Source organism: Lithobates pipiens, unplaced genomic scaffold (assembly GCF_037356315.1).
Source record: "Lithobates pipiens isolate NorthernLeopardFrog02 unplaced genomic scaffold, aLitPip1_a1.2 Scaffold_8, whole genome shotgun sequence".
Taxonomy (NCBI): domain Eukaryota; kingdom Metazoa; phylum Chordata; class Amphibia; order Anura; family Ranidae; genus Lithobates; species Lithobates pipiens.
The window spans coordinates 435,217,223-435,238,540 of NW_027507903.1; the positions used below are offsets into that span (position 1 = coordinate 435,217,223).

The 21,318-nt window shown below is 42.3% G+C and overlaps 1 protein-coding gene across 6 annotated transcripts in view; it reads left to right on the forward strand.

Annotated features, from left to right (window-relative positions):
* LOC143964536 (E3 ubiquitin-protein ligase RNF213-like) overlaps positions 1–21,318 on the forward strand; it is a 955,032-nt gene that overhangs the window by 662,760 nt on the left and 270,954 nt on the right. For all 6 annotated transcript variants that reach the window (XM_077474321.1, XM_077474324.1, XM_077474323.1 and 3 more), the window contains exons 35-38: positions 11,635–11,776; positions 15,729–15,864; positions 17,399–17,584; positions 19,899–20,038. In XM_077474321.1, the coding sequence (XP_077330447.1) occupies positions 11,635–11,776; positions 15,729–15,864; positions 17,399–17,584; positions 19,899–20,038 (604 nt within the window). The remainder of the gene's footprint in view (positions 1–11,634; positions 11,777–15,728; positions 15,865–17,398; positions 17,585–19,898; positions 20,039–21,318) is intronic.

The window sequence follows — 21,318 nt, forward strand, 5'->3', positions numbered from 1 at the left end:
ATTGGTTGGGGCAGCTTTGCAACAAACTGATGTAGCTGGAGGAACCGCCATTCATCAGTCCTCATGAGCTCTGTGTCCTCCCTTAGTGTTTGATAAATGCTTAATTTATCTTTTACTAAAATGTCTTTTAATTGTGCATTATTTTTTATTATCCAATTCCCCCCTATTTCTTGTTGTCCTGGTGGGAAATATTAATTTTCTTTCAAAAAAATCAAAGGTGAATTGTACCCCCATTTGTTTTGTATGTGTATTCGGTCCCAAATTTTAAATACGTGTCGTGTTATTTCATGTGTGTTAGGACCCAATGTCCTGTATTGTGGCGGATTCCATATTAATCTCCCTAATTGTGTTTGACATAATGTGTTTTCTATGCCTACCCATCTCTTTTCATTTACATCTTTCGCCCATTCCACCACCCGTGAAAGAACCACTGCATTATAGTATCTTTTTAAGTCCGGAGCTGCCACCCCCCCCCCCCCCCTTGCTTTTTCCCTCTCCTTAATACCGCAAACGCAATTCTCGGCTTTTTATTTTGCCATATAAATTTCGATATTATTTTCCTTAATATTACAAAAAAGGTCGCAGGGAGTGCAATGGGTATCATTTGGAACTTATAGATAATCTTCGGGACTAAAATCATTTTGACCACGTTTATCCATCCCAACCATGAGAGGGGGCTAGATGAAATTTTATTTATTTCTCTCTTTATTTCCTCTAAAAGAGGGATGTAATTTTTCAGATATATTTTCCTTATGGTATTCGAGAGGAGAATTCCCAAATATTTAATTTCTTTATGCCAGGGGAAATAAAATTGTGCTCGTAGTCTTTCCTCTTCTTGAATGCTAATGTTAATATTTAGAACTTCAGATTTGCCAAGGTTAATCTTCAGATTTGATATTTGTCCGAATTTTTCTAACGTCCTTAGCAGATTCGGGATCGTTATCCGGGGGTTTGTAATGAAGAAGAGCACATCATCCGCATATGCGGCAAGTTTGTGCTCTTCCTCTCCCACCCTAATCCCCTTAATATCTGGGTTGTTTCGGATTGAGGCCAACAATGGTTCAAGGGAAATCGCAAACAGCAGGGGCGATAATGGACACCCCTGTCTGGTGCCATTTCCCATTTGTAGCAATGTAGATGATTCACCATTAACCCTTACCGTCGCTTGTGGATTGTTATATAACGCCTTGATCCAATGGAGCATCCTCGGACCCACCCCCATCTCTTCTAGTGTTTCTAACACGAGTCCCCAGTCTACCCTGTCAAAGGCTTTCTCAGCATCCATTGACAGGAATAGCCCTGGGGACCCATTATTTTTTAATGCCTGGATAAGGAGCAATGCCCTAATCCCATTATCCCTTCCCTCTCTCTCGGGGATGAATCCGACTTGGTCCGGATGTATCAATTCTGTCATTTTTCCTTTTAATCTTGCTGCTAATACTTTGGCGTATAATTTTACGTCCGTGTTTAACAGGGCTATCGGCCTATAATTACCGCAAAGTGTATGATCTTTGTCTTCTTTCGGGATCAACGTTATTGCAGCTCGCAACGCTTCTCCCCCCATATCATATTCTGAACCTATTCCATTTATATATTTACAGAATTGGGGGACTAAAATTTCCTTAAATTTTTTATAGTACGAGGTCACGAACCCGTCAGGACCCAGACTTTTCCCTGAAGCAGTATCTTTCAGCGCCTTGTGAATTTCTTCTTCGGTAATGGGTCTATCCATATCCTCCCTATCCCAGTCTGGTATTCGAGGTACTTTAGCTTTATGCAAAAATTCTTTAATTTTCTCCTTTTTCCCTTTACCCTGTTCCCCCTTCTGTCCTACATTATACAGTGCTTCATAATATTGTTTAAATACTTCCGCTATTTCCCTGGAGGTGTAGGCCATTCTTATCCATTATTTTATCAATGAAATTAACCCCTCTCTTACTTTTCACTTGTCTCACTAAACTTTTTCCTATTTTATTTTCCCCGTAGTATCTCTCTCTGGCTCTCCCCTCTAATACCCTTCTAGCTTCCTCGTCATAAATATCTTTAAGCTCCTCTCTCTTATTGATCAATCGATGAAAGATGTCTTGTTGTCGACCCCCTTGCTTTTTATGCTCCTGTTCCAAACTATGGACCTCTCTTATCAGGTTCTCCCTTTCTTCTCTTCTTTCCTTTTTTTTTCCGGTCCCTATGGCGATGAGAATACCTCTAACATAAGCTTTATGGCCCTCCCACAGGGCAGCACCCGATACTTCACCTGTATCATTTATCATAAAATAAAATTCTATTTCTTTCCGTATCGTTTCTGCAGTTTTATTATCCCAAAGAAGATCCTCATTTAACCGCCAGGTGAACGGGTGTCTCTGTGTCCCAGGTATCCTCATCTTCATTGTCACCGGGGAATGGTCTGACAAGGTTGCTATGTCTATTTTTGTTTCCGTAACGGTCTCTAATAATCTATGTTCGACAAATATATAGTCCAGCCTAGAGTACGTCCCGTGCACTGGGGAATAAAACGTATAATCTTTTATTTTTTCATGCTGTATCCTCCATACATCTATCAATTGGCTCTGTCTCAACCGGAGCCTAATTGTTTTTAAGCTCTTCCCACTCATCCCCTTTGCACTGGATGTACTATCATATACTGGATCCATACAAAAATTAATATCCCCTGCCATTATTACATCCCCTGTTTTAAACTCCGCAAGTCTTCTCAAAATTTGTTTCATATATCTCACTGGGTTTTTATTTGGGCCATATACATTTGCTAGAGTGAGGTTTCTATCCCCTAATTTCCCTTTCAAGAACATATATCTATCCTCTGGGTCAGTCAGCCTATCGGACACCTTGAATTTTGTACATTTCTCGAACCCAATTGCCACTCCCTTGGCCCTCCTGATTGGCGAATCTCCATAGTACCAGTTTGGGTAGTTATCGGAGTACAGTTTCACGTTTGTGTCTTGCGTTAAATGGGTCTCTTGTAAGAACACTACTTCTGCTTTATATTGTTGTAATTCTTTTAAAAGTTTGAATCTCTTATCTAGAGAATTCAGGCCCTTTACATTATAGGACACAAACTTTATCTCTGTCATCCGATACTACCCCGGAAAAATTTATTCTGAACCCTTTGAGATTCCTTTGGACCCCCTCTTTTCTCTCTTTTCCACCTTTTTTCCCTTTCCTTCCCCTCAACTGCCAGGAACATTTCCCCCCCCCCCCCCTCCTCCCCCCCAAACCCTCCCCCCCTCTGGCCCAATCCTGGCCTTTGCTTTGCATAATGAGTTATACTCCTTCTGCAAGCCCTTTCTCCCGGGGTTTGACCCTAGCTGCGGCCCCTCTCTTCTTGCCCCCCCAATCTCCCTCCCCCTTGGAACGGGGGTAACCCTCTAGGGAAAAGAATGAAAGAACCCGGTCCCCCCCTAGTCCCTCCAACCATCCATCCCCTCCCCCGCCCCCCTCTTCCCCCCCTTTCCAACAGTAGCACAGATAACTACGCATAAGCTGAGTTTCATACACTCCCCCCATCTTCCACCTCTATTATCTTTACACCTCCCACGGATCTAAGGGGATCTGGGGGGTTGGGATTCCTATTTTATTACAAAAGTCCTCTACTTCGTCTAGGAACTTGAGCTTAAAAGTCCTTCCCTCTTTCTGAACTAAGAGAGCTGCCGGGAAACCCCAGCCGTATCTTATATTTGCACTTCTCAATTGTTCCAATAGGGGCTTTAATCTTCTTCTCCGCGCCAAAGTTCCCGAGGACAAATCTGGAAAGACCTGTAACGTTACCCCTTCATATTGAACTGGGGATAGTCCTCTAAGTTTACTCCAGGTCTTAGCTTTGTCTTCATAAAACTGAAACTTTATGATTACGTCTCTCGGAAACTCTTCCCTTAACCCCGGGGGTTTCCTCACTCTGTGCACACGCTCTATTTTTAACTCTGTCCCTTCTTCTTTTCCCAGTATAGGGTTGAATATCTTTCCCATTTTTGCACCTAGATCTTCTCCCTGTTGTTCTGGTAATGATCTAATTCTCAGGTTTTGTCGTTGATTTTGATTCTCCTGTTCCTCCATCCTATACCAGATCTCCCTGTGCGCTTCCTGCGTTTTCTTTACTTGTGTTTTTAAATCCAGTATTTCCTTGGCCTGTCTTCCTGTTTGTTCCTCCACTTCCTCTACTCGCCTCAGCAAGTGCCCCAGGTCCGTCCTTACTGTTAGAATCTCAGCTTTAATCGTGTTTTCTAATTTCAGAAACATTTCTTGCATTTCACCTTTTGTTGGTATCCCCCACCTCCCTTCTTCTGCTCTCCTGATCTGATTCCTCTCCGGAGGAGTCTCCCCTTGCCCCCTCTGGTTTTCCAGCCTCTTTCTTCCTCTCTCTCGCCCCCTTTTGGTTTCTCTCTAAACCGGGGCTTTTTTGACTTGTTTCCTTCAAATATTTCTGTATCGAGCTAGTGTTTAAACTCTCCCTCGGGGTTTTGGGATCACTTGTTTTGGGGTTTTTTCCCCTCATGTTCTCCTTTATTTTTCTCTTCCCCAGGGTTCCCTTTTTATTTTACAGGTTCAACGGACAGGGGCGGAAGGGGAGAAATTTACACTCAGGCTCAAAGCTCTTTATTATTCGCTCCTTTTGTTTCAGCCCAACGCACCTGGGGGTTTTTCTTATAACATCACCACCAATATTTAATATTGCAGTCTTTTTATACCATACTTAAAGCAATTCAACTGAGATATAAAAATGTCCCTTTAATAGACTTCGATAAACATCAGAGCAATCCACTGCGGGAGAGAGAAACAACCAGGAAAATAAAAGAGTGAGAGGGCCAGAACACAATGTGCTTTTTACACAGCCTCCTGGGTCCGGACTCCAGTTTTCAAAGAATACACCATTCTCCCTTTTAGTCCTCTGCAATATTATATCTCCTCTTTCAATACACCGTCAGACCCTTATTGCATTTATTTGCATTTAATCATAGCAAAAAGTCACTAATTGAAATGATCTGACCTTATCTTCCCTCCTCAGATTCTTCACCAAAAGGGGATGAGCCACCTCGGGGATCAGGAGTGGGTTCGTGGGGGGTCCGGGGGGGGCTCCGCTGACTCCGGCAAGTCTCCTCCTTTCAATCCGCCATCCGGATAGGTCTCTCATGTTCCCGTTTGTACCGCTGTTTGTTCCTGCTTCACGTTCTGCTTGCTGACTGGCAGGCGGGTGAACGATCGGGTCAGCCGGCAATCCGGTAATTTAAACCGGCGGATAAACGATCAGGGAGACGGGGTCAGCGTGGGGGGTGGGCAGCATTCACTCCGGAGCGAAGCGCTCGGGTGAAAATTTTTGATTTCACTCCTCACTACCTATCACAGTTTCGAAGGCCATAAAAGGCCAAAATAACACAAACCCCCCCCCCCCCAAATGACCCCATTTTGGAAAGTAGACACCCCAAGGAAATTGCTGAGGGGCATGTTGAGCCCATTGAATATTTTTTTTTGTCCCAAGTGATTGAATAATGAAACAAAAAAAAAAGTTTACAAAAAGTTGTCACTAAATGATATATTGCTCACACATGCCATAGTTATATGTGGAATTGCACCCCAAAATATATTCTGCTGCTTCTCTTGAGTACGGGGATACCACATATGTGGGACTTTTTGGGAGTCTAACCGCGTACGGCACCCCGAAAACCAATCACTGCCTTCAGGATTTCTAAGGGTGCAAATTTTTGATTTCACTCCTTACTACCTATCACAGTTTCGAAGGAAATAAAATGCCAAAATAGCACAAAACCCCAAATGACCCCATTTTGGAAAGTAGACACCACAAGCTATTTACTGAGAGGCATGTTGAGTCCATGAAATATTTTATATTTTGCCACAAGTTGCAGGAATATTAAAATTTTTTTTTTTTTTTGCACAAAGTTGTCACTAAATGATATATTGCTCACACATGCTAAGGGCATAAGTGAAATTAGACCCCAAAATAAATTCTGCTGCTTCTCCCGAGTACGGAGATACCACATGTGGGGGACTTTTTGGGAGTCTAGCCACGTACGGGACCCCGAAAACCAAGCACTGCCTTCCGGATTTAAATATAAAACGCTACCAAAAAAAACTGTTGTCGATCGCAGGGATCAGGCCTGACTCTGCGAACGCTGCAGTTATGTGTTTAGTGTTTTGTAAGTGACAGTGATCGATCGATACTGCACTTGGGTGGGCTGGGCGGAGGGGCAAAACGCAGGTGCCAGCAGGTATCTGGGCTGATCCCTAACAATGTTTTTTTTTGGAACCCTAAACTGCTGGGGACGCTAGTATAGATGTGATCAGATCAGATATTGATCTGTTCAGATTCTATACCACTACAGGAGGTGTATGCTTTGCGCGTGGGTGTTAGCGGTACTGGCACTAACCTAGCGTTGCCTGGGGTGACGCAGACCCTGACCCTAAAACCTAATTGATATCACCCGCCGGGTGGTCAGGGGGGTTAAACCTTTATTGGGTAATAAATGGTGGGTGCCCTGATGCTATAAAAAGCAAACTAACCAGAGTCACCCGTAACACTTATACGGTGATCACTGGTGAAAGGGTTTACTAAGGGCAATCAGGGGGTTAAAATCTTTATTAGGTAGTGAATGGGGGTCCCTGGCGCTATATAAAAACCTGACGGGGAACCTAAATAACTAACTGGCTAACCAGCGTCACCAGTGGAACTTATACGGTGATCGCTGGTGAAAGGGTTAACTAGGGGCAATCGGGGAGTTAAAACCATTATTGGGTAGTATATAGAGGTACCTAACGCTATAAAAACCTGGCAGTGAACCTTAAAAAATAACTAGCTACCTAGCAGCACTAGTGACACTAATGCAGCGATCAGAAAAATGATCGCTTAGTAACACTGGCAAAAGGGGGTGAAAGGGTTAACTAGGGGCAATCAGGGGGTTAAAACCATTATTGGGTAGTATATCGGGGGTACTTAGCGCTATAAAAACCTGGCGGTGAACCTAAAAAATAACTAGCTACTTAGCGGCACCAGTGACACTAATGCAGCGATCAGAAAAATGATCGCTTAGTGACACTGGCAAAAGGGGGTGAAAGGGTTAACTAGGGGCAATCAGGGGGTTAAAACCATTATTGGGTAGTATATCGGGGTACCTAGCGCTATAAAAACCTGGAGGTGAATCTAAAAAAATAACTAGCTACTTAGCGGCACCAGTGACACTAATGCAGCGATCAGAAAAACGATCGCTTAGTGATACTGGCAAAAGGGGGGGAAAGGGTTAACTAGGGGCAATCTGGGGGTTAAAACCATTATTGGGTAGTGTATCGGGGTACCTAGCGCTATAGAAACCTGGCGGTGAACCTAAAAAAATAACTAGCTACCTAGCGACACCAGTGACACTAATGCAGCGATCAGAAAAACGATTGCTTAGTGACACTGGCAAAAGGGGGTGAAAGGGTTAACTCTAGGGGCAATCAGGGGGTTAAACCTTTATTGGAGGGTGGTAGGGGGCTACCCTGGACCTAACACTAACACTTTGTGTGCCTATGTGTGCCTACATGTTAGTGTAGTGTTTGGTGCACTTACTTTCACTGTTCTCCTCGTAGTTCGGTCAAAAAGACCGCCCCGAGGAGAATGACATCACTTCCTCCCTGCCTGTGTTTACTATACACAGCGGGAGGAAGCTTCTCATTCGCCAGGAGCGATCGAGAGGGGATGGCCAGAAACCAACGGCCATCCCCTCATCCCGGATCGCTCCTGAAGCGAAACAGACCGCCGCATCCAGCGGGAGGGGGTCCGATCAGGCCCCCCACTCGCTGGAAGGCAAGCACGTACATGTACGTGCTTGTGCCTGTACATGCCATTGTAATGACGTACATTGGCATGCGGCGGTCCTTAAGTGGTTAAAGTGAATAACTCAACATCAAGTTGCCTATATGGACTCCTTATGTATTTATACATATGGATCATATCCCCCCTTTATCTCCTCTTCTCAAGGGTGAATAAATTCAGTTCCTCTAATCTTTCCTCATAGCTGAGCTCCTCCATGCCTCTTATCCGTTCAGTTGCTCTTCTCTGCAATTTCTCCAGTTCCCCGAAATACTTTTTGAGAACCGGTGCCTAAAACGGAACTGCATATTCCAGGTGAGGGAGGTCTTACTAAAGATTTTGTACAGGGGGGGAATTATATCTCCCTCTCTCTCTCTGGAGTCCATACCTCTCTTAATACAAGAAAGGACTTTGGAAGCCACAGCTTGGCATTGCATGCTATTATTGAGCTTATGATCTACCAAAACCCCCAGATTCTTCTCCACTATGGATTCCCCTAGTTGTACTCCCCCTTGTATGTATGATGCTTGCATATTCTTAGGCCCCAAGTGCATAACTTTACATTTATCAACATTAAACCTCATTTGCTACTTAGTTGCCCAATTAGACAGTGCATTGAGGTCAGCTTGTAAATTGGAGACATCTTGCAAGGATGTTAGTCCACTGCATACCTTGGTGTCATCTGCAAAAACTGAAATGGTAGTTTTAATCCCAAACCCTATATAATTTATAAAGATATTAAAAAGTAGGGGGCCCAACACTGAACATTGGGGTACACCACTGATAGCCTTAGACCATTCAGAGTAAGAATCATTAACCACTACTCTCTGAATTCATTTTTTTTAGCCAGTTTTCTATCCATTTACAGATTGATCTTTCCAAGCCTGTAAACTTTACCTTACACATTAGTCGTGTGTGGGGAACTATGTCAATCTCTTTTGCAAAATCCAAGTATACCACGTCCACAGCTATCCCTCTGTCCGAGGTTTTACTTACCTCCTCATAAAAAGAAATCAGATTTGTTTGACAACTTCTGTCTTTCATGAATCCATGCTGTCTGTTGCTTAAAATATTTTTTTCCAGCAAGAACTCTTGTTGTGCTCTTTTATTAAACTTTCCAGTATCTTCCCGACTATAGAAGTTAAACTAACAGGTCTATAGTTATGTGGTAAAGACTTTGATCCCTTTTTACATATGGGCACCACGTTGGTCATATGCCAATCTAGAGGTACCATTACAGTCATTAACAAGTCCCTAAAAAGTAGAAACAATGGCTTTGAAATGACAGAGCTCAATTCTTTTAGGATCCGTGGGTGGATGCCATCTGGTCCAGGTGCTTTATCCACCTTTATTCTGCCTAAATATTTCTGGACCATATCACTTTGGAGTCATTATGGATCATTTGGGGCTTGTCAATACCATCCCCATTATGAAAATGAGCTCCCCCATGCTCGTTTGTATACACAGAGCTGAAGAAAGTATTTAATAACTTTAACTTCTCTTTGTCCCCAGTGACCCACTCTAGATTATTTTGTAAAGGGCCTACATGCTCAGACCTGACCTTTTTACTATTAATATATTTGAAGAATGTTTGGGGGTTTGTCCTACTATCTTTTTCAATCTGACGTTCGTTTTGAATTTTTGCATCCTTGATTTCATTTTACATATCCTGTTATATTCTTTGTAGCATTTAAACGATGATAATGTTCCTTCATTTTTATATTTTTTAAAAGTTATTTTCTTATTATTTATAGCCATTTTAACTTGTGAGCCACATAGGTTTTATTTTTAGCCTTTTAAACGCATTGCCCATGGGAATATACTTTGCATACAGTCTTTTTGAAGAATTCCCATTTCTGTTCTGTGTCCATTGATGCCAATATTCCCTCCCAGCCCCCACTCTTGGAAAATTTGTTCTCTTAAAGTTAAGTGTTTTTATCTTTTCAGTATGTGTTTGGTGCTTACAGCTAACATTAAATGAACATTAAATGAATTCATGTTATGGTCACTGCTACCCAGATGTTCTTTAGATTGCTGCATGGAAGGTATGCTGCTTTCTGGGAGCAGTGGCTTCCATTCAGTGTCCCCCTTTCCTCCTTCTCCTCACGTGGTCAGCAGTGCAGCTGTGGAAACAGCAATGCTTACTGAAGAGAGCAAGGAGAGAACAAACTTCAAATGGCCTGTGGAGCACATTCAGGGATCCCTTCAGCTGCCAACTGGACTACCAGGAACTTCCTACCTCCCTGAGAAGGAGGTATTCTAAAAGAAATGCAAGTAGCCATTTAAACTGACTGCTTAAAAGTCTATACTGAGTGCCCCGTAGACTGCACTGCCACCCCTTTGGGTCACCCTAGGTAGCCCTGAAACTGCAATCTCTTAATTTTCTTATGTATTGTGTAGTGATTTTATATATATATATATATATATATATATATATACACATATATAATTGCCACTCTGCATTGTCATTTTCTCCTTTTCCAGTAAAGTGTAAGTTGCTGAGTCAGATAAAGACTTCAATGATTAGATCAGGAGATTGGGGGTCTGAGCCAATCATATGGGATCATCACACTCACTCAGCAGACAGAACTGGTAATAAGCACCTTAGAGAGGGAAGCAAGAAGGTTAATCTGGCACTTCCCAGCAGAAGATCAGGATTCACTTAACAAGACATTAAACCACTTAGAAGCACTTAGATGGTTAAACATTTAATGGTCAAACGGCAACATCAAGCGACCTTAGGGTTCACTTTATTATCAGTAGGAAGCAGAATGGAGAATCTATTCTGCAATATGCACTTGTTGTGGAAATTTTATTAGGATGCATTTAATATGCATTGTCATAGTGTATCCCAGTGTTAGTTCTCCTACAGCCTGCTCTAAAGAGCAGACTGGTGCAGACTAATGCTGGTTGAGACCCGTCTGGTAGTGAAAAGCGTCTTGGGTATGTAGAGAAGTGTTTGCAGAGTGGGGATAAGTCTGCCAGGCAAGAGCCCCTGTGTATGCACAGAACGATCGCCTGGGGGGGGTGTGTTCGCTCTACAAAGACATTATCGGTTTAGGGGATGTACGCTTGTGCGTCTCTGTGTGTATGATCAGCACGTAGTGGGACTGTAGTGTGCACCTGCAGATAATCTCCCATCCACATGAACGGTAGTATAACCTGGGTGTGTCGCCTGTTGTCCTAGAAGATGGATCAGAAACTCATTCCTTGAGGCACTCCCATAGACTTAACTTTGGGAGACCCCTGTACATTTTGCACAGGGTAACTTTGTTTCATCTACACCTTTGCCAAGGATCACAGGTTAAATAGAATGGAGTATAGTGGAGTGCCTTTTTACTTACCATGCACACGTCTAGGAGCCCAGTCCTGGACACTCCCAGGGGGTAAACTGTAAATTACTCTCTCTCCCCTGGTGCTCAGGGAGACCAAGCTTGACAAGAGCGCAGTGGTAGTTGTCACCCAGATGACTGGTTCTCCTATGTTAATGCAGATGTGTGGGTCATGGGGTTTGAGCACAAGAGCACACAGGTTCCTGCATGTGATTTATGTGAGTGTTCAGCCAGCTTCCTGCATCATCAATGTAATTTATGTGAGTGCACATTTTTAAACATCTAATAAAATTGGTTTTAATTTTGCAACACTACAAGGTTTTGCTTTCTCTATGAGCCTGGTTCTAATATAGTTGGATTCAGTTGGAAGAAAACATATATTTTTAGTGTCATTTAAAAAATGCTGTACAAACATTACCGAGGATTGATGCAAATGTTCGCCATGTGCTGCTCAATTTCACAATGTTCTGTATTCTTGTATGTTTTCAGATATTGGACACCACTACTCTCATTCGCAGCTGCATTCAGAATGCCATAGGCTTACTAAGAGATGACAAGACTGTGGCCAGTCGCAGCACCAAGAGAATTGAGATCTTGATCAAGCTTTTGAGCACAGAGGATCAGATAAAAGGTAAGGCTTGGTAAATTGAGTTTGAGTGATTTAAATAGGTTTAAGTTATGCAGTTACACAGATGTGTAGGGTTCCTCTTCATGTGCTAGAATTAAAGCAGTTATAAGCCGCTGGACATTTTTTTTTTGTTTTGTTTTTTACCCTGCAAGGTAAAGGCACAACGTGCGAGTATGCATCGCATATTAGCACATTATGTTAAACTTACCTTAAAACCAAGCCCTACCAAGCCGACATGTCAGATCTAGAGGCCGCTTCCATCTTCATCTTCATCCATCTTCCTTCTCTGTGACTGGGCAGAGCCACGATGACGTCACTCCTGCACATGCACACTTGAGCTGCTGGTCATGGCACGGGGCTCTGAAGAAACGGCACGGGAGACTGTTCCTGAATGCTCACTGGCTGCATATACAGTAAATATCTCCTAAATGGTGCATGTTTAGAAGATATTAACATCACATTTAGGTAAGCCTTATTATAGGCTTACCTATAGGTAAAAGTCATGCATGGAAGTTAACTTCCACTTTAAGCGCTATCCATATGCAATGCATTCAGCAAATACTTTAAAAGCCTAATTAATCACTTCGGGACAAGACTGTTTTACCCCAATTTGCCCAGGCCATTTTTCATATTTCAGTGCTGTCAGGTTTTGAATTACATTTACTCAGTCCTGCAACACTGTACACAAATACATTTTTATATAATTTTTTGGGGACAGATAGTGCTTTCTTTTGGTAGGATTTAATCACCACCAGGTTTTTTCATCTTTTGGCATATATAGGAAAAACTTTGCAAATAAATAATCATTCGTAGGTCCTGGTCCCTCACTTGGGAGAGATCACAGTAGGACTTGGGGACACCTGCTACTGAGACTCCAATGGCTTCAGCCCTTGCCACTCTTCTAACTCAGTGCTCTACTTCCAGGCATAAGGCTTGTACCCCTTCTGACGTTAGCTGTGCCCACTCTTCTGAGAGAGTCTCAGGGCCATAAGGTCTTCTTGACCAGGCATTGACATCTTTGTTCCCAATCCCTGGGCGATACTTCAGGCTGAGGCAGAACCCAGACAGAGCAGCCAATAATCTATGTTCAGTGGTGTCCAACTTGGTTAAAGTGAGTATGCATGTGAGTGGGTTATTGTCAGTTTTGACCGCAAAGTCTGCACCATATAGATAATCTTTCAATTTATCCACCACTGCCCACTTCAAGGCAAAGAACTCCAACTTATGTGTGGGATGGTTCTTCTCAGCAGGGGTAAGACTTCTACTCACATACACAACCCCTGATACAACACCCATCAATGTAGCGTATCAGTGCCCATCAATGCAGCCTTACCAGTGACCATCAAATGCAGCAAAATGAGTTAATTAAATGTGTTAATTTTGGCAGCAAATTTCAATTTAGTTTTAATCTGGTCTTACCACTAAAAATTGGTATTTTAGTTTTAGTCCCATTTTAGTCTTCTGCAAGTGTTTTAGTCATAGTCTTTGACTAAAATGGCATTTTAGTTTTAGTCACATTTTAGTCTTCGTATTTTAGTCAACTAAAATATCCAGTAAATTTTAGTCAAATAAAATAATTTTAGTCAAATAAAATAATTTTAGTCAACTAAAATCGAATATGTTTAGTTAAATTATAATGCATTATTTAAGCATTTCTCTAGAATTTCCAAACTCATTATACACTCCTGGAGTAAAAAAAAATATATATATTATTATTTATGGTATTAAGGTTTTAACAAACTCACAGATAAAGATTTGAGGAGGCCTGTGATGCTGCACAGTGCTTTGGACGATGTTCTGAGGAGGCCCGTAATGCTGCAGACTGATAGATGATCTCAGGTCTGAGGGATGGCCTGTAATACACAGTGCTCTGGATGCCACCATGCCTTTGGTCACTGGTCAGAAGAGGGCTGTAAATCTGCTTAGGTCTGAGGGATGGCATGTAATGCACAGTGCCCTGGATGCCAGTGGTCAGAGGAGGCTTGTAATGCACACACAGTGCTCTGGACAGAGGGGATAGGGAGGCCTCAGGCCTGCTGTAATTGTATTGTAGTACAGTACACACTCACAGTCTGCTCTGCTCTCTGCTCTTTCCTCTGGATGTAGGTGCCTGGCTGGCAGTTGTCTCATGACTCGGGAGTGGGACAGTCTTGTTAGTACTCGGGGGGAGACCTGGCTGTAATGCATAGTGCTGCTCTGGTCTCTGGCAGTCGTCACGGTGCACACAAATGCTTGTTGGCTGGGAGTGGAAGCAGACGGAGCTCAGTGAAAAAAATAATTAAATTGCGTAACCTAAAACTACAAAACTAGTGAGTAATCTTGTCCCCACATGAATACCTGAATATTGAAATGAGCTATTGTGAACTACACTGCTAATAATCCAAAACAAGCAATAAATAAATTCAAATATACTGTTGTGAACAACACTTCCAATATACCCGTGAATAGATTATAATACTTCCAAAAGAAAATAAATAAATAAAAGAATCTAAATATTAAAGTGAATTCATAATATAGCCACTGCATATGTTTAAAAGTTCATAATATCCAGAGACCTTATAAAGAGAGGAAAAAGCCACAACAACAAATATTCACTGTTGACATAAAGAGCTACAAATTCCTTTCAACTGTAGCAAAGGTATCCAGCAGTGAAATTATGTAGCAAAACCTTGTAGTAAAACTTTTCCTTCTTCCTTTATATGACACCACCATACACTGGTTATGCAGACATCAGCCCGACAAAAAAAATGAAATCACAACCCGCTTACCAGATCCTAGAGTTAACAATTGCATCAAGATATATGAGGATGACCCCTCCACACTGGGCGATATTCAGTCATGATTCCTCAGCGCAGATCATCCAATCCTCAGATAGGCATCAGCCGACCCACTCCTCAGCGGCACAGCGGTCTTGTCCTCAGTCAGCGTTAGTCTGCACACTGCACACCCTGTGTTTCTGAGACCACAGACACACCAGGGTCCCGCTCAGGTTTGCCAGTGTTCTCCAGACCTGCTCTGGGTCTCAGCTGTGATAATTAGTCACAGCTGAGACCCAGAGCAGGTCTGGAGAACACTGGCAAACCTAATCAGTCTATATACATACATACAATAATACAATATCATTGACAGACTGTGTTTCACTCACCGGGCCCGGGGCTCTGCAGCCTGCTCTGCATTCGACAACGTGACCCTGCAAGTGCTTCTGTTCCATCGGGAATTGGGACACAGTCCTCTGCCACTACTGCGCCTCTGACACTAAGTACAGATGGAGTGGCTGCCTACTGAGAGTTAGTTACATGTTGCAGACGGGAGTAAGAACACCAGCAGCTGGTTGCCCTAGGTGGCAGTGAGCCCTAGGCGACTTCCTAGTTTGCCTAGTGATAGCGCTGCCTCTGGGTAAAAGAAGAATGCAAAGAAATTATGATTTCTGTTTTTCCTTCCAAATGAATGTGATGTTTTAATTTTCCTTACACTGAATTTTGCTTCAAAAACTGGGAAAAAGAAAGACCTATACAAAAAATTAGAACTTGGCCATTCTGACCAAATAGATTAATTTAGTTATAGTGCAGGGGTCTCCAAACTTTCTAAGCAAAGGGCCAGTTTACTGTCCTTCAGGCTTTAGGGGGGCTGGGCTGTGGCCAGTGGAATTTGAAAATGTCCCATCATTGGTTTAATGGGAGGAATACTGCCCTATTGTTGGTATCAGTGGGAAGAATAGTGTCCCGTTGTTGGTGTCAGTTGGTGGAATAGTGCCCCAAGGGCCAAATAAAGGCAAGCAAAGGGCCACAGTTTGGAGAACACAGTTATAGAGAATGAAAGATGAACCTGATCATTTTAATTTTCCCAGAGAAGAAACAATACATTTGACGAGCTGCTATGGGCAGGTGCATCAATTTCTTTTTTTTCACTTTTTTATACAGGCCCCCTGTTTATGTTTGCTTACTCTTTCCTGCAGGTGATTTCTTGCAAATGCTGAAGCGTCGCCTGCATGGCATGTTGAAGGTGCAGGAAGAAAACACGTATCAAGCTGCAGAATGGGTTGTACGAGAGGCTTCAGATCAAGATGCTCTGCATGAAGCTGGAACATTCAGGTATAAAATGTATAGGGAGTAGGGACAGCCATTTAGTCAATTTAAGCGGGGGGCATGTGGAACTCAGTTTACCTTGGAGAGCTCTGGAAACTCTTTGTCTAGCTCCCTCAGCTTCTCCTATGTGTAAGTTACCCTGTGCCTATTAGAGGCACAGGGTGCCAGAGAACTCCAGTCGGATCTGCCTAACCTGATTCCCAGTACAACCACACCAGATTCAGCATTTCCTTTTACTCTGTTATCCAGGGTCTTATAAGTGTGGTTTGTGCTGAAAGAATGAAGGGGCTCTTTCACTTGCGACAGCTATATTTCTGAACAATATCCCTCAAGAAACTATGAAGATAAATAATTTCACCTTTCAGCCTGCTTGGTTGTTTGAGATGTGGCTGTATCCCATTGTTCTATTGTTTCTGTCTGCCCTGGGAGCAACCTATTATGGGATGTATATGTCTATGTGGATTAGCTGTGAAAGGGGAGGGGGGATTTCTTCAGCAGCCCCTCCCAAAGGCGGTCTACTGTTGAAATGTTTGAATATACCTGTGTGTCATGTTACTGGAGGAAGTAAAGTTTACCCCGCCCTGTGTCTTTATGCAAAGAGGGGGGTTGTCCTCTGAGTTTATATCTCTCTGTACCTGTGTTTGTATAAGGACTTTTATGTTTTCACCTTACACTGATGCTTCGACAAGTGACTGGGTGAGCTAAGGGATCTTGGATCATGCTGGCACCAGACAAAGGAAGCGTATATGGCGGACAGACTTTTCTTGAGTACGGGGGTCTGTGACAAGTAGGTTTTAGCGCTGTAATCAAGAGAGCTGACAACCTGCAGTTGGTGTAGTTTAATTGCTGTGCAGATCATAACAGGTGAGTAAAAGTGCATTTTGCACAATATATATGTGGGAGGCAATAATTTTACAGTTTTTTTGTGTGCCACATCCGAAATTGTAAACCAGAATTTTGGAATACCCCTAGTGGTGGACTTTTAAGGCACGTACATTAAATATCAGATTTTAAAGATATAGAAAAGTTTTTTATTGAAAAATCTTATTTTTTTTTAAATACATAAAGCAAGGAATGCATAAATACACTGATGATCTGTACATATATTGATTACTAAATCAATATATGTACAGATCATCAGTGTATTTATGCATTCCTTGCTTTATGTATTTTTCAAAAAAAAAAACTTTTCAATAAAAAACGTTTCTATATCTTTAAAATCTGATATTTACTGTACGTGCCTTAAAAGTCCACCACTAGGGGTATTCCAAAATTCTAAAGTGCATTTTGCTGCCTATCTTTTTGGTATCTATAAACCCAAACAAAATGGATCAACACAGCTCTGCTCGATATGTGACAAATTAATCTCAAGTGCACTTAGCACACATTTATACCACTGCTAAATGAATCACCAAATCATACTGTGGCCTAATTTGATCATTAGCAATGTTTTAGGGTAGGATCTATTATGAAGAATATGTATGTCAAGAATCTGTATGGCACAATATCAATTATAATGATAATTTAATTATATGCCTAGGCAAACGCTTTGGAAACGAGTTCAGACAGTTGTAACTCCACTTCTATCCCAAATTCTATCTGTCCTTGATCACAATGCCAACCTGGACCTGCTTGTGGATGAAAACGTGGAAGACTATTTGAAATCCCTATGGATGTACATTTTTCACGATGAAAGTCTTTTGCCTATATCCAACAAATTACACAGGTACACATTACTGAATTAACCTTAGACTTAGCCTTAACTTTAATTAAATTGTTTCTAGGTTTGTGTAGACTGGGGAGTCTGGGACTATAAAAAAAATTCTGTCATAAATTTTATTTTTATCTGTGACAACATTGACTAGGGTTTCTGTCACTTTCTGTGATGCCAATACAGAAAAATATGGCAGCATGCTTCCCAGGTAATATTTGGAACCCACCTAGTTTTGTTGTTTTTCATTTAGTCCATTTTTAAATATTAAAAAAGTGACTCATCCCCTAAAACAGTGATGCCCCATACACACAATTGGAAATTTGGCCAGCAAAAGACAGATGAGAGATTTTGGTCAGAAAATGCGACCATGTGTATTAAATTACGGCGTTCCCCTACACTCCAGCTGTGAACCCCATCAACATCCTCACATCCATTGCAGGGCTATGGACCCTGAACTGGTCTTGAAGATGTCATGGCCTTAGACCCATGCAGGGCAGGGGATAGAATGCAGTGGGGACCAGTCTAGTAGCGTGGAGTGGAAGATCAGGTAAGCAAATTTGCTTTTATGTGTCCCATAGACTTAAAAAAGCAGCTATCCCTTGCAGCGCAGCACAGTCCCACTGCAAGGGAAACTTTCACAGTTTTCCAAATTTTGGATTGAAAGTAATCTATTCCACATTCATGGCCAGATGAGATCTGGGCTGGAAAGGGCCAGTACAAATTAAATATCTTGGGCTGGTGGCCTTGAGTGGACCCATAGACAGTAACGCTTGGTGGGTATAATATAAATGCTTGCCCCCTGTTCAGACCTGCAGCATCTGGCAGAGGGGAATCTTTCAGCACCAACTTCCTTTGTAGCTCTGAGATGTCATGTTGGGATGCTGGAAGATTTGAAACAGTGTGACACAATAAACCATTTCCTTTAGGAACATCCACCTTTTACAGTCTCTACCAATTAATTCATCATGGTAACACTTTAACCCAAATAAATCTGTCCCTACCATGAAAGGGCTAGTTGGTTGCATTTGCCCCCCCAACATAAAGGTTCCCCATAGTAATGCGTAAATTGGCTTAGATTCAGTTTGCGAGAAGATCTGTGAACCCAGACGGAAATTTGCGAATTCCAAACCCCTCTGGAAGTCCATGGAGCTGTATATTGTTTTTTTTTTTCTTATTAAAGTCAGTTTGCAATTTTTTGTTAAAAACTACACGGATAGCTGGGCACTGCCATAGGGGACATGTGGCTATAAAAAAAAAAAAACATTTAGTGAAGAGAGGGACTTTTCAGTTCAGTTTAAAGGGCAACATGATAGGTTGTTTTTAAAATGTGCACTGTCCTTTAAGAAAAAAAATGCACAACCTTCCTGAACCTCCTTGCAGGCACTTTGTCCTCATAATGATGAGGCAAAAGTCTCATCCCCACATCCTGTTCCCCTTGTGAATGAGTAAGTGTTAGCCCTTGTACACACGGTCAAAGAATCCGTCGGAATGTGTCCTATCGGACCGTGTTGTCGGATAATCCGACTGTGTGTGGTATGCATCGGACTGATTCTGTCGGAATATCCGTCGGACCCAATTTTCCAACATGTTGGAAATATTTTCCGACCAACTGGTTCGATCGCACATACTCCGATCAGGTGTAGAGAATTTTGATCGGACCAAGTGCCACGCATGCTCAGATTAAATTCCTACATCAAAGCTATTGGCTACTAGTCCCATCGTAACGAAATTACGTCATCACGTTCTGAATGATCGGATTTTTCGACAACTTAGTCCGACCGTGTGTATGCAACAGTTTCGGACAAGATCCGACAGGCAAAATCCGACTGACAAAATCCGACGGATTTGGTTGGCAGAATGTCCGACCGTGTGTACAGGGGCTATTAGTTCCCCTTGTTACTCATGCTCAAAATTATTTTAAATAGTACAATAAAACACATGCCTTGAAAAAGTGCTTTATTATTAATAAAGCAAACCATGTCCCCTAATGTTAGTTCTACATTAATTATATTGTAGAGCTATGTAAATCCAATGTTGTGAGTGACACCCCGCAATGTTCACTAATCTTTTAACATAGATGGGACAACTATAGTTCTTCTGTACAATAGTGAATACAACTCCAATGTGTTCCCCAAAGTTGAACATCTTGATAAATGTAACCCCTGCAGTAAGTAAGCTGCTGAAAATCTTAATAACTCTGGTGTCCACTATTCCAAACTGAAAGTACATTGTTGAGTGGACTAAAATATCAGTTGCTTTTGTAATATTTATTCATATATGTTTTATAATATTGATTTATAGCTTTAGTTGTTGATTGTTTTTTTAGTTCAAAGAATAAAATCATTCTGGTGGACAACTACATGAATATCTGTAATTTTGGAAGCAACGCCTTACCTTTCAGCTGGAGGATTAAAGACTCCTTGGAAGATATTTGGACCCAAGTCGGGTACATGGGTCATAAAGAAGGTAAAAATAATTTCTTCTAACAATGATCTGACAGCTTAGGACTATTATTAACATGACATGAAACTTTCATGTCCATAGATCGTGTTTGACAGGAACAGTTGATCACTTGTGTTCTACCTTCTGATAAACTGCTGCCACTTTCTGCCCATCACTGTGCCCTCTTCCCACTAAGACACATTCTGCAGGCCTAGGGTAAGGAATGCTGCCTGTATTAAATGTGTGTGTTTTGCAAAATAAATGTAGCACTGACCCCCGAAGGAGCGGCTGTTTTTTTTTGGGCTTACTGTTACCTTCTCCACCCCGTGTGCGTCTAGGGGTTTCCCAAGGTTGATGGCCCAATAAACTGCAGAGACCTACACTTGAATCCACTTTAGGGATTTTTATTTGCAAAACATTGAACAGAACACAGTCTCTCAGTAGGGAATAGAGGGTATGGGTAATAAAGCTCAGGTACTCTTGAAACTGCTGACACTTGAAATGTCTCTCTCTAGGTAACCCAGGGAATAGCCATTCACAACTGGATATTACAGCTATCGTATAAATCCCATCTTAGCGAATTTAGCAACTGACAGGTGATTCAACAAAGCAAAGTCTCTGCCACAGACTTGGTTGTAGAACTTTAGAATGAGCAAAGTCTCTGCCACAGACTTGGTTGTAGACTTGGTTATAACTGAAAGATGAAACTAGGAACTCTCATACGGTACCAGTATATCGTAGCCGGTCCGGCGATACCGTAAGAGTGTGGATTCACTTGGTGTCCTTTCCAGCTTAGCTTCCAGGCTCTTACCGAGCAGCCAGCCCTGTGCATGGCCCTCTTCTGAAGAGTCCTCCCTGGTTGCGTTTTCAGTTGCTGGGCCTCTCCAAACCAGAGACAGCACTGGACCACCTTGGAACCCTCCTTCCAGTTAATGTGCCTCGGGCTAGCCAGCCTCGAGACTCTGAAACCAATGGATCCGCACCCCAGGCCATGAGGGCCTCTGGGGGCTGGTCAGGAGGACTAGAACCAGGGAGTCAGAATATACTTCTGGACCCAGAATCACATGACCTCAGCACCTTAAGTACCCTCTCCCGGAATACACAGCGAGACAACACACCCACTGATTGGCTCCGAGAGAGAGATTGGTACCCAATGCGTCCACCCAGACTGCTTTCCAATGCCTGCCAAAGGTGACACCCACACCCATGACCAGGCAGAACACAATATAATCCAGCCAAACTGATGCTGAGACCATAATTTACTGCAATTAACCCTAAAAGCCAACTATGGTCTTAGGAAAAAT